General features: G+C 32.7%; 1 protein-coding gene across 5 annotated transcripts in view; it reads right to left on the reverse strand.

Annotated features, from left to right (window-relative positions):
- The window catches only part of LOC105256501 (atrial natriuretic peptide receptor 1), a 90029-nt gene that overhangs the window by 61622 nt on the left and 13469 nt on the right, over positions 1-14938 (reverse strand). The window contains exon 2 of one of the 5 annotated variants that reach the window (XM_025411086.1): positions 7522-8686. The exons of the other annotated variants lie outside the window; for them this stretch is intronic. Within the exon in view, the coding sequence (XP_025266871.1) occupies positions 7522-7990 (469 nt within the window). The 5' untranslated portion in view covers positions 7991-8686. The remainder of the gene's footprint in view (positions 1-7521; positions 8687-14938) is intronic. 5 annotated transcript variants of the gene reach the window in all.

Consider the following 14938-nt stretch of genomic DNA (forward strand, 5'->3'; position numbering starts at 1 on the left):
CGTACATTATTCGAATATATGTATGCACAATTATTATGTGTTTTTATTCAGTCGCAATTCAATGGCTTGCTTTAACTTTATCTATTTTCATTGACGTGACCTACATATGTATATCCCAACTTTAGAATTATAGAAGAAACTACGCTTATTTTTAAATTTAATGAAAAATGAGATATACTTCGCAGAAGTAAGCTCATCCGTCATAAAAATCACGAAGAATTCACTCCAACATTTCACTCCAACATTTGTAGGGAATTATTATAAAATTACTGCCATTTTTATTCGATTACCGGTAAATCGAATAAATGATGTTTACATCCATTCCATCTCTCACAGGTTATATCGGAAAATGTATACGCAGTGACCAATATTAAATGCAAAATGTACAATACATACAATTTATGTTGTATAAAATTTAAAACTTAAATCTTTCCTACAGGCAGTTAAAATTCTATTAGATACTGTTATTGCAAAAAATTAGAAATTAATAAATTTCATAAAGTAATCATATATAACTTCTAATATAAAAAAAATTTATAGATTTATAAAGATTTAAGACGTAAACATAAATTAATAGAAAGGCAGAATATATTACATATATGACGATTTCAAAATTTGATCATTTACATCGGCAATCTTATTGATCGAATCGTTCTCACAAATGATGTTTTAAATTTCTGTAGCATTTCTGTAGCTTTTAGATTTTATTGGAAAAAGTAGGCCGCTTTTGAAGCTACATCGTGGAAACTCATCGTCTATTACCAGGTGGACATCAGTTCGAAGCGTCGAGATCGCTAATGACTTCCGCCTGTTTCGATTTAAACCGGATTTATTGCCGCGCAACGCATAAACACAGTAGTGCATCGCGACTGCAGGCGCAACAAGCGCTCGGAATAACTTCGATAAAATGACACGAATTCACCTCCCGCGTAGGAAAATTATTTTCAGCGTTGTAATAAATTATATCCCACACGGCGTAATAAAACCGTCAGAATCGCAACGTAAAATTTTTGCACGCGATGAAAAAAAGGGCGCGAATAGAAAGAAAAACAACAATCCGCAAGAACCACAAGTGATAATCCAGAATTGCGAGACAACAATCTTGATGATTGGTTTTGTCAATTATATTAATTATAATTTTAAAGACTAAGGTTTATGTTTAAAATCGCAAAAGAGTAAAAAATGCTTTTTTGACTTTACTAATATTTGCGGATAAAATATTTTAACTGTATTCATGAATCGTGTTCGCCTACATTTGCAATTTGGAATTGTTTGTACACTGTTATTTAAATGAGTAAGAATGATTTACCATAAAGAGAGCTATTTATTCGACGTTAAAGCGAAAATTTTATAGGAAACGCAAGCTTTACTGAATAAATTTGGAACATTTGCGAAGGATACATATTTCCTCGTGTAAAATCGAGAAAATAGAAGCGATAAAATATATCGTGACTTTTAACAATAATGTGAGGCCGATTCGCCGCTCGAAGAGAAAATTGAAGATAACTTAATTTGATGGAGCCGCGTACAGCGTGATATCGAATCCCGGAAACTATTCAAGAAACACATGTCGAAAGCGATATACGCGTTTAACACCCCAGTGTAAAAAGAGCGCTAGAAGCGTTCGATCGTTGTAAATAGGTAAGAGTTGAAATCTTTTCGCCGAAACGAAATTCAAAAATAAGACAAATAAGAGACCGCCAGGTGTTGTTTGTGCGAGAACAGCAAAGAGCATCTCTGCGTGGAACGGAACGCCGAGGAAGTAATTTCATCGAGAACGCATACACGTCGTCGGCCATTGAGTTTGTCCGTATTAAAACCATTCCTACTTCACTTCCCTTTTTTCCCTTTCGTTCCGCTTTTACCTCGACCCACTTAGCAACGTGCCGATTGAAATCGTTCGTTTTTTCCATTTAAACCGGCAATCATGTTGATTAAAGAGGAAATACACGAGATAAGCCTTACATAGGATGTTCTCTGGAGCAATTTCCCCTTTTGCAAGAGATTTGTTGCAAAAAACAAACGATTAAAATATTAAGACTCTCGTGTGTGATTCATTAAATTATATAATATAATTTTGTATTAATTAAAAGATATTGTTTATCCGTATATTGTGTACCATGTGTATGTATATCAAGAGTAGAATATGCAAATTATTAAGGTTTTAAGATTCTAAAAGATCACGCACATCATTTATAAATCCATCCATTTCGCAAAAAATTAAATAAACGCATTCAGTAAATATGTATAAAACAACGTTATATTGATTGACGGATCACGCTAAACCACAAACAAGAAAGGAAAAAAAATATTGGACGCGAGCTTGAATTTATCCAGCAAGGGATTTCTTTCGCCAATTTGACAGACGACGCAAAATCTCGTTATTTTCGCAATAATCGGTGAATTCAAACTATCGCGAGGGACAGATAGGGAGAAAAAAAAGGAAAAGAAGAACGTTATTCCGAGAGCAATTTAGCGTGAAGCGCCGACACTTTTTTCTTCTCTCTTTCTCGCATTATAACGCGAGGAAAGGCGAGAAAGCTCCGGCAAACGCCATAAGAAAGCAGATTCGTTTACCGCAGCTCGCATGCGACCTTTTATCATATACTTTATGCAGAATCTACAAACACACACAAATACGTTATCTTCTTTGTGCAAGGAAAATAAAAATTCTCTTGGTGAGTCTCGAAACGCGTAGATCACTTCAACAAAGAGATCATAAATAATCATCATGAATTCACTATAGAGACGAATTACTCGCACGTTTCAAACACGGCATAGAAAATGAGACACCTCTCTGTTCCTTGGTCTTGTGAGAACAAAATTTCAAACGGAATGTAAAAGCTGTAAAGTGCATTAAATGCAAACAATTATTCAGGAATAGTATTTGACGAGATCAACAAGTGAGTGACTATTTTATCAGCATATCATCATATATTATCTTCTTCTCGCAGTAAGCGGATAATGCATTTTACAGCGCATTCACGCGATTCGATCTACATTATTTACAATCTCGTAAATTTGCAACGCGCCGTGAATAGTAATCGCATGCCAATATTACGAGCACACAAATTTATTTGCAAAAAAATTATTATCATACAAGAGCCTAATATACACTGAATCTACGAGCAATTTTTTTTCAAGAAAAGAAATCTTTATCCTTCTATCTTCAAAGTATCATTATAAACTTGCGTCATCAAGCGGCAAATTTATAAATAAATTCGCGCTTTTTTTACTCCTTTTTTTACGACTTTAAACTTACAATTCAAGCTCAACGTAATAAGTAACTGTTAAAAAAAGATGAAAAAGCTAAAAGATTAAATTCTCTAGCATAATTGAGAAGTCTGTTCGATGGAATTAATCTTTTTCCTTCATAACAAAACCGTTAACTTGGCAGCTATTACACATTTTGAGATTCAAAATCGACGATGCGTTTCACTCAGAAATTAAAATTACGTATTTTATTTCTATAAGTTCTCATTTAGAAATATATATTATATAATACACACGTATAAATGTAAGAAATTAAATTATAAGATTATAATGTTATAATGCATGATCCATATGGGTATGAAAATAAATACCAAATTTATTTTATATATTATTTTATATATTTTATATATTAATTTATTTTATATATATTGTAATATATAGTCAGAGAAATATCTTAAATACTATTTTGTTAGTTTTTCACAGAATGTCGCAGAAACGCTTAACGTTTAATTTTAAGAAGAGAGCATTTGAAAAGTCAACTTTTTATTACAAAAATCGTCTAGTAGGGAAAGCTATTATTTGTTACAACTATTTAACATTCAACTTTAATGATATTGGTAATTAAACATTGAATTAAAATGGAGAAGAATAAACATTTCGACTTTGTACATTTTAAATAGTCCACGGGTTATTAAGAAGCAGCTTGAAGAAAGTGGTAAAAAGAGAGATAATTACTTTTTCTTTTTTGAAATGTTTTACAGTTTCAAAATTCTTACACAGGAATACTCACGAATGCGAAGAAAAATTTATATTCAAATTGAAGTGGATTGGTAATGACAGATTTACACCAATCAAGCAAGTTCTGAACTTTTATCAGTGAATAAAGTTAATGCTCAAATTCATTTCTCAATAAGTTTCTTAACTGAAATCGAAGAGAGAGTCATAGATATGCGATATTATGAGAAATTTGAAAAGTTTCCTAGTAATTTCACGAAGAGAAAGAGTAAAGGGAAAAAAAATAAAAGTTAACTATAAATATTTTTATCAATTTCGTGCCGAAGTCAAAAGAAAGAAGGCTTCAACTTGCATTAAATTAATTCTAAAAATATCACACTGGCAGAATTGAAGCTGTAATGAACCACCAATCGAGTATCGAACGGAATCGATGGAAAATACGCTCTCAACGTTTTGAATAAATTTTCATTACGAAAGTAATTACAGAACTCTCCTAAGCATCGTTCACCGAAATTATCGTGACGACTAGCTACGCGACACTTGAAAATTTTACTGCAACGATTCGCTTCGTTCTTGAATCATTTTTTTTTATAGAGAAGATCGGTGCACTTTCTTTATAATATATTAATCGCAAGCGTAACAGACGCACGACATGATCGCATTAAGAAATATTTTTATTTTTCAATTTTACGCAATCACATGAAACAAAGATAACTCATCAATAGATAAAATTTTTCGTCAGATTAATTGAGATTTATTTTTTATAATCTTTTTTATAATCTCTTTTATAATCTTCAATGAAAAGAATTAACGATTAACAATTTTTCGAGTTAAACATATCTGTTATTATATATAATAGAAAAAAGGGTATGGAGCCCTGCAAAGACGTGACATTTTTCATGAACGATTGCACGCACTCCTGAGAAAGTAAATGATTCGCTTAGGAGCGGGGGCGCGAGGTCAATTAATCCGAAGAGAAGAGCGAGCCACCGGCACGAACGAGATTAATTAAGCCGAATTAAAGCGATATTTAACAGACTCTGGGATGTGCATAAATGCGAAGCGGGAACTCGACGAAAAAAGACGCGGCGAGTCAGCTTTGGTTGACTGACCGACAATTCGTCGTCGTCATCGTCGTTCGTTCGTTCGTTCCCGTCGTATCAGCTTCGACAGTTTGCAGCTGCAAATTGACACGGCAGTAGCGGGCAGTAGCTGACGTCAGCCCCTCATAAAAATAGGCGCGTTTCTGCTAAGACGACAGCCGCGCGACTTTAACGACGATAGACGGTCCAATTAAAAACATGCCGCGTACGAGTCTTTAGAGAAACACTGTCGCCGATTAATTGGTACAATTAATGATGCGAGCTTTAAGGCACGATCCTTGGAATCTCATATCGCGGGGTCGATGCGCCGTCTCTACGATGCGATCGCTCGTCACAACCATATCTAATTAATGTTCGCACATTCCATCTTTAAGCCATCAAATTTATATCAACCAATTCATAACGAATGTTTTACAATAATACGAATAAATGTATATAAAAAAACTTGTTTTCAATTAAATCTTTACAAAAAAATACTTATTATAAAAATTGGTAGAAAAAGTCAATAGAGGAAAAAAATTTTACAATTTCATATATATTTTTTCACATATATTTCCATATATATTTTTAAAACATATTCCCTGTAATTCTGTGCATGTTTCATATATATTCGATGTATTTTATATAGAATAGATTCATTTTTTTACTATCCAAGAGGGGAAAGAAGAAGAGGAATTTTTTTCATAATCTTTTTTTATCGAGATAATATTATTAATATTTGAACATTTTAGATATTCATAATGAAATATCTAAAATGTTCAAATATTTAGAATCCATAGAAATGAGTATAGCAATGTATGCATGAGTATATGATAATAATAATATTTTCGAAGTTTGCTACTATAAACAAATGTCGATAACAGATATACATTTCCAATTTCCAATTTTTGCATTAAAGTTGCATATATATATATTGTATTCATATTATATTTTGTCTTATCTTACTGTATTCATTTCTGTGAAATGAAAATCCACTTAAGCATAATAAAACAGAAATCCGTTTGTTACACAAATCCGGAGATGCTCTCAATGCAAGAAAATTTATGAATCTCATCAGCGGTGGATAAATAGATTAATTATACTTCCATACGCCGGTCTTAATCCGCTTTTCAAATTCGAGAAAAGAAAAAAATGACTGTTGAAACGCACAAGTAGAGACACAAGTCTCAGCGAGCGAGCAAGCCTTATCGACTTTTTCTCTGAAAATTCAACTGTATTGCGAATCGAGAGTGCTTTTCGCATTCTCCTGTCTCTTTCCTCTTGTACTTTTTTGTTCTTTATATCGACAATCGAGTTTCGAATGCGAAACAAACAGCTCTCGAGACAAACAGCCGGTTGGCTGTCAAGAAGCGGCAGGGCTTTATTGAAGATTTAAACAGCTAGCGATGCTGTAATATAAACTTTATCGTATATTTTACATTTTAGAAGTTCGACGTGCTGGCAATAAACAATATAAAATCACGTTATACATCATCAGGCAATCACCTGAGCAAATGCATTTAGCGACTGGTGACCTGAGTGTTCCGCGACAAGCTAAGCGTGCAACGAATGCAAACAACTTTGCGGATCGCTTTTCTTGATATATGGGCCTCCCGACTTTGTACGCGATATATTATATACCTTATTTACGTCATGTGCTGTGCTTGTTTGTCAGCGCAACTAACATTCCATTAACGATTATAGGTCATATATTTTTGTTTGCTCTAGTCACATATGGGTCATAAAGTCTTGTCGCAGTTTTAGCTATCTCAAAGTACTTTAAAAAAATCTAAAAAAAATTATATATATTCATTGACATCTCTATAAACAATGATTATGTACAAGAAAAATTAAAAAATAAAATTTTAAACATTTTGTTATTGATTAAAACCCTTTTATTTCGATTAATGGTCTATTATTAAAATATCAAAAATGATTCATATGTGACTATTTAAGGATTAATTATCAAACTTTAATCTACATATTTTCATTTTTAAATCTAGCGTTCTCAAGCATACATATGATTCATAAAATATCAATTAGTAAAAGCGCAAGCGTTTCAAATTTTTGTGTGTTCAATAATATATTATATTAATTAGAATCGAGGGGAAAAAGCTCGATATTTAAAAATTAATAAATTTAATTTCAAATATTTTTTTAACATAATCGAGAATTCCATATTTAAAATATTATTTGTATTATTTCAATCTTTTCAAATATTTCAAATTACCATGATCTTTGTGTCACATCATCGAATCAATTGCAATTTAATGATAAACTTAAAAAATTGAGTCAAAGTAACTTAGTACTTAACACATAAACTTTACGGTCGGATATAAAAAACTTTATATCGCAGTAGAGTATACGCCGGGTCTCTCGATTACGTTGAGATGGAGAGATAAAAGGAAGCAAGAGCAAAAAGAAGCAAAGGCGAAGGAAATGGGAAAATAGAGGGAGAGAGTAGTTTGAAAAACGCATCGTGCGTTGTGACCTGCTGTCTGGTTGATGTAAAACTCGAATGCGGCGAGGGGACCATAAGTGCTGGAACAATGCGAGTCGCGATGGTCCACCTTGATGATCCATCCGGGTAAGGGTCCCTTGGGTGAACTGACGTATTCCACCGCTAGCAACACCGCTGGCAATACCCTCGGCAAGCTCTGTTCGTGGTGAGGATCACCTGGTGCGATCACCGCTAGCTTAACCTTGCGCTCGGACTGCGTTGTCTGTGTACTATCGACGCATTCCTTCGCACCAGCAACTGATACCAACATCGTCGGCGATGTCGTCGGCATCATCGGTGTCGTCATCGTCGTCATCGTCATCATTGTCGTGGACGTCATCGATGTCATCGTCGTCGTGTCAAAATCCGCACAACGACCGATGCACAGACCCGATAGAATCAGCGTCAATCGCACTAGAACATCACTCGCGCACCATCGTTTTCTCGTCCGCGACGCCATCGCGACCGCGTTAAATCTTCTTCCCTTCTATCTCTCGTCGCAATTATTTCTATCTCTAATTCTTACACATCGCGACGCGTTTGCCGGAATGCGGTCGACACCACGAGAGGAAAGAAGTCACCCGCGGCTGCTTACGGGCTAACTGTTTTTCGCACTTCGGTTTCCACTTTTCTCTAAGCATTCTCTTTAATCGTTGTATATACGTTTCATGATAATTTGCTTTCAACGTGGCTAATCACATTTTAATTCACACAATTTGCTTCCTTGTTAAACGTCTGACACGCGATAACAAGGAACAAGATTATAAAAATATTGTAAGTTATTTAATATCTTGCGTGATTCGTATTTCTTGTTTCTATACAGTGAAAAATATTTTTTCCAAAGGAACAGTACACAGATCATTGCTCGTCCGATTGTGATTTTGACAGACGCGTTATATGCATGTCCATCTTCATTTGCGGCCACTCGCATGATGTACGCAACATGCGCCTAATGACACTGCATTAATGACTTTATACGAAAATTAACAGCTAATTTCGCCTCTCTCCCGAGGTGCCAGATATCATCCTCCATCAAAGGGGTCCATTACAGTCTCCGGTGCATTCCAATTTAACTTCGATGCAACGATAATCATTAGTAATCCCGAGCATCGTAACTTTATTAATTATAAAATACACGTGTTCCTTAGAAGCTCGGCTGTGAAACGAGTATAAAATTAGGAAGTGAGATTTGTCCAGATTAGCCTAACCTACATACATAATATCCCATTACACTTGATTTAGTCTCGCAGGAGGCATTTTAGTTTGTAAAAAAAATCGTAAGATAACATCAAGTTTTTATATCGCAAAATTAAAAGAAAAGATCGTTCCTTTCTTATCTAAAAAAGTATACATAACTATATGCAAAAATTTATTTCGCATATTTAGCGCGGTTTAGCCGTATTATCCTGGGGAATATACCTCAGAAAATGCGCGGCGGAAATAACCCTCTGATAACGCAACAAATCGTTGCCACGTACGACCCTAATGTTTCCCAGGCGTTTTAGCAGAGTAAGTGAGTTCGTGCCTGCGTTTCTAATAAAGATAAGAGTAAAGTCATGTTTTAATGATTTCTTTAATGCAGTTCCAAAGTCTTCTTCCATAAATTGCACGTTTAAATAATTTCTAATTTTCAAATCAAAATTAGCACATTTATACTATGAAAAATATCTCTTTTAATTTTAACTCGTACCGTATTTCCTTAATATTTATATAATTTTTATTTATTTTCTCTCGAAAAATTATAAATATTTTTAATGTTAATTGTATCGAATATATTAATTAGAACACAGAAAGGAAAAGTACATATTCTCATTACTTTTCCGGATAATAATAATTTTTTAAAGCAATCAACTTAATATGTAGAGTCTTCTAAAAGCTACATTCTTTTATAGAGATTAATTCAATTTTAAAGAATTTTCACATAAAGTGTATTAAATTATGCAAGGCATTCATAATTGAATAAAATCCGTTATATTCATATAACGCTTATATACCTGATTTGATTAAAATAATTGATAAATCAATGATTCAATGTGCAGTAAAAAAACCCGACATGATACAAATAATTGATTAACATGTCTTTGGCGCGAAATTGACTGAGCTAGTTCTCATGAAATTGTAAAGTGGCAATTCAATTGGCTGTATGTTTTCGGGTAGCTTTCTTATATTGAACGAAATAGGACACGCGACCTGAAAGCCGACGACAGACCTTTCACTGCGCGGAAAGTAATGAGGATAGATAAAGCGTCTCTGCGTCTTCTCTCTTAGTTTCCGGGCTTTCTTAGCGTGAGCGTAAAAGCAGAACTACGGAATGGAACGCACCTTTTTGAATTAGGGATGGAAGAATATTATTACACGAGGCAGAGACAGTTTGGATGAACGGAACCGAGTACGTGACTGAGCACGTCGAAAATTTCTCCATTTGCGATGGACGTGCGTCATGGTCCTTTTAACTCGCAACTGCTATGGCAAATTGTAATTTAAATATGGATGTTTTATAAAGTATAAAAAAATAATAAAATCTTTTATTTTTTGATGATTTTATAATGTTATATATATATATATATATATATATATATATATATATGTATGTATAACTACATTGTTTTTTAAACTATGTTTAAAAAAATAGAAATTGTTCATCAGCAAGTCATCACATTAATAGATATTATAACACATTGTGTAACATTAACATTATTGACGCAAATTATATTTTGTTGCGATAGTTAATTAAGCATTAATGACTTTATTTTGGTTACAACGATATCCTGCAATTTATGCATTATATTTTGTTTATGTTACGATAATACAGTTCGCGTTAGATATACGCGCATTAAACGCAAATGCAAAATAAATAATAAGATTATATTGCTATTTTAGTCACATAATATGTAAGAAAAAACCAAAGGAACAGGTTACATTCTACATAATCTAACAGAAATTTCATCTGTCCATTAATATTTGATTCCAGCCACGGTACGATCAATCTCCTACATATATTTTATGCATAGATTTTGCATGATAAAAATGTACAAGTATTCACGAGAGATGCAATACTCAGGATACATTTCGAATGATGCGAATTAATCGATATACCAAGTAATATATCACGTGAAAAATTTTCTTATATAAAATTTGTTACACTCGTGTATCTGATAAATGATTTTACGATATTGACAACATATAGTATAATATGTTACAGTTTACATTAAAAGTATTAACGTTTTGTTGTTGAATAATCGTTAAGCGTTCAATAGAGATTCGTGTAGTAAGTAATTCTGCACTCATGCATTTTATGAAACGGACATTGATCAATCTCGACATAGAGCGATGCACTTTCGCAAGCTCCATATTCACTCGGCAATTAAGATTAAGACGCGCGGAAACAGAGCTCACTAAGTTTCTAATACGACCGATAATGGTTTCATTACAAGTTGGGCGTCCTTCTGTAAATGAAAATTAATCACAGATAGACAAAAACCCGAATCCGATTCGAGTTATCCTGTCGAAACAGGCATTGATTTTATTCGGAATTAATTGTAAGAAGTAGTATCCGTGAGAGAAATGCATCAAAGTTGATCCTTAAATTGAATAATTTCGCACTGTCAAAAGAAGATTACAAAACGACACGTAAAATATTGCATATTTCAGAAAGAAAATTCTTAAGAGAAACACGAGACATAGAAAATGTATGTGCACTATCACTGTTTTATTTCATGTATTTTCCTCTATAAATTGAAATGTTTTTCTTAAAACCTTTCTGTATATAAAAGAAAATAATATGAACAATAAAGAGTTAAAAATAGAACCTACGAGCGGAGATAAGTAAATCTAACGGAGAAGATGGAAATATTTTATATTCTGAACAATTCGAATCATATTGAAAAATACTGTAAAATCATCAAAGAAAAGTGGAATAAACGTGTATGTTTATTTTTGAAATTTAATTAAATTTTCATAAAGTTTGTAAAAGAATAATGCTGCAACAAGTGGCACACTTAACGAGTTGTAATTCTTATCTATTCTTTGAGATTTTATCAATTTATGAAATATTACTGTCCTAGTAAAGAACTTCCATGAGAAGAAAAAAACTTATAATTAACCTTTGATTAGTATCTTTCGCCGTGAGCAATTTTGAATAAAAGATATGAAAACATTTTAACTTGAAATATATAAACCAGTGTCAGTGACGAGAAAAATGAGCGAGTTAAATTCGCGAGGCAAAAAGTAAGCTTCTTTGGAAACAAGAACCAATATCAGGGGCAGAAGAAAAAGATGGCAGGAATTGAACGCTCAAAAAGAGTTTCTCTCTCATCCTTAACAAGAATAAAAATTTTAATTTTAAGTTTTAACATACTAATAATGCAAAGTTCTTGATGACGAGAAAATGCAAATAGGGTTCCGAAGTAATTATTATCTACAGATTTGATAAATTTACAATTTAACTTAAACTTTCAAGAAACTTATTAACGAGTAAAATGATCCGTATAACGATATATATGTAGATCATGTATTTGATATGGTAAACGATTGCGCATATCGAGATATAGTAAATATTATTATAGATATCGGCTCCTACCTTATTAATAATTTTCTGCATTTGCCAGTTAATTAATTTACACCGAACGAGCGATGTGGTTAATATAAACAGCTTTGTATATAATTTATATCGTGCTGTAAAATTCCGATTGGACGCATTAAAATCATTGTGCTCGTGACGGAAAGGTATTTATCGCGATATAAATATAATAATCGCATTATGCATATGTAATGGCACGTATATATGCATATATGTATACATAAAGATAAAAAGGATCATGATAATTACGTATAATATTGCAGATTGCAATTATCCGCACTATTACGCCACAATTATACTGTCGGTAGACTTGATTTTATATTCTGAGGTTATTTGCCAATAACACGGATTTATACTTTGGGAATAAAATAGTTTTCATACGGCATCATTTGCGATTATCGTCGAATATCGCTCTCGTATTCTCGGCATAAACTGCTGGACTTGCTTGTCAATGTTCAAGCGGGAGAAACGACGGATTAATGATCATCGGAAATCGCGAACGGGCGAGTTAATTAGCAGTTGCCAGGCAATGCGTCGTTTGATTAAATCACGGTTGACGGATCTTATTAAAGACTCGTTGTCGGAATTTATGTTTTTCCCTGGAAACGAGGATGCGCAAGAAACGTCCAAAGTAAATATTACAATTATCGAGGAATCGTAATAACGCAATCACGAAGAGAAAAGTGTCCACATCGGTGTTTTTCATTAATAAATTTAATTAAATCTCTATTGTCTGCAAAGGAACATGATTCATCAAACGGCTCGCGAAACAATATGCAATCGAAGCAAACTGCACGTTCAATGTCAATAGGATATTAATTTACAAAACTGCATGGCAAAACCGAGTGCGATGCTGCCACGTAAAGATTGCCATTGTAAAGCTTGTGAACATTACTTCGCTTTATGCGCTTCTGCTCGCCTGAATTTTATTCATATATCGTGTGAATATCAAATGTGTAAATCGTCAAAAGCTTTGAACAATGTTTGAATGACATACTCATTCGCGCACGTTTGCATTCGGAATGTGCATCGTCGACACAAAGTAAGCAACAGACATGCATAGAGCTCCGGAAATGCTTACTATTATCGATTTTATTTTACAGAACCATTTTCATCGTCAATTATCGTCTAAAGTCTAAATTGACGGGTCTGAACCCGTCATGCTTCGATAGAAACTCGCTTACGAATCTAAAACAATTCAGTAATAATTTCGAAGTATCATTCTACTTGAATCATGTATATGTCGAGTTAAAACATTCGTTGTAAAACATTTTTATATCTTATTTTGATAGCTTTCTTTTCAACCGCAAAATGTGTATTTTTAATTAAGTTGTTCAGACAATTTTGCTACACTGAATAATATCATTATTTTCTGAAATACCTATACAAGTACATATCGATATTATTCGCGATATATTTAATTTCATACCTAGTCACATTAACCGTGATGCACACCGCGTGCAATTTAATGCAATTTAAATGCGCACTTAAACGAGACGAACGAATTTATTCCCGAGATATGCTCGAAAACTACAGATAGCTTTTAGCATAGACCGTCGCGCTATCATAAAATACGCCGAAAAATCGCCCGAAAAATGCGTGACACTCGAGTTTACAGTTCCATAAAAAATTTCATACTCGAGGATGACTCCATCCCATCTTTTTCAACTTTGTGGCTTCGTATCTGTCGCGCCTGTATCTCAATAACTTCTCTACTCGCAAATGTTCTGTCATCTTTCGTCGCGTACTCGGCAAGTCGTTATGTATGATGTCTCAAAGCAAATATCTAATGTTATGAAGCAAACTCGGGGAATACTTGCAAATGTCATGTTCTCGATACCATAGCTTGAAGAGAAAAATTTGAAGAATTTATATGTCGTTTTAAACTTTTATTCAGTTTTCTGAAAAATAATCGGCGCGCAAGTTTTCAGTCATACACAAACCATATTTTGTTCTTATTTTTTTGCCCATATATATATATATATATATATATATATTTGTTATTTGTTATTATATATTATTTAATTAATATTTAAAGAAAATTATATACTAATTGTTATTATTTATTTTTTTTATTTTTGTATGCATGCTAAATTACCTGATATAAGTATTCTTGTATTTTTTTATAACGATTTGTTATATACATATAATTAGGATATATTTTCTAAAAGTTAAAAGAATTTTCTCTCTTTACGCACATATATAACTGAGTAACCGAAAGCGAATGAGATGTTTTTTCTTTGAGTACTAACTCGATATCATATCGATGTCATATATATTTAGAAAATATATTTGCTGTTGAAGAAAAACATATAAAACTTTGATTTACTAACGATAGCTAAAAAGTAATAACTAAAATTTAAAGACACGCAACTCTCTTTAATTTGTATATGTAACTATTTAATAAATATTTTAATAGAAATCATAATAAGAAATTAACGTATATATGGTAAAAGCTTTACATTCAAAAAGATCCATCTGGTGTGAAATTTTCATAAATATGGAAATCAGGGAAAAAAGAATATAAATATATATATACAGATAAAATTTTTTAGCAAAAAAATATATACAAGAAAATACAAGATATGACTTTTGCATATTTTTTCGCATTTAATTTATTTTAAAATAAAAATTATATATAATTCTTATCTTATATATTCTTATCTTATATGCTTCAAAACATTAGGGATGCTTTGCTCCTTTATATCCGTTATTTTCTTGTTTTCGTTAAAATAACTTATAAATTTTCCATTGACAAATTAAAAAGAAATGATCGCATATATCAAATCGCAAAATACATAAATAAAGAGCATGCAAATATGGAGAACC

This window comes from Camponotus floridanus, unplaced genomic scaffold, assembly GCF_003227725.1.
Source record: "Camponotus floridanus strain SB8 unplaced genomic scaffold, Cflo_v7.5 scaffold1, whole genome shotgun sequence".
Classification (NCBI taxonomy): Eukaryota; Metazoa; Arthropoda; class Insecta; order Hymenoptera; family Formicidae; genus Camponotus; species Camponotus floridanus.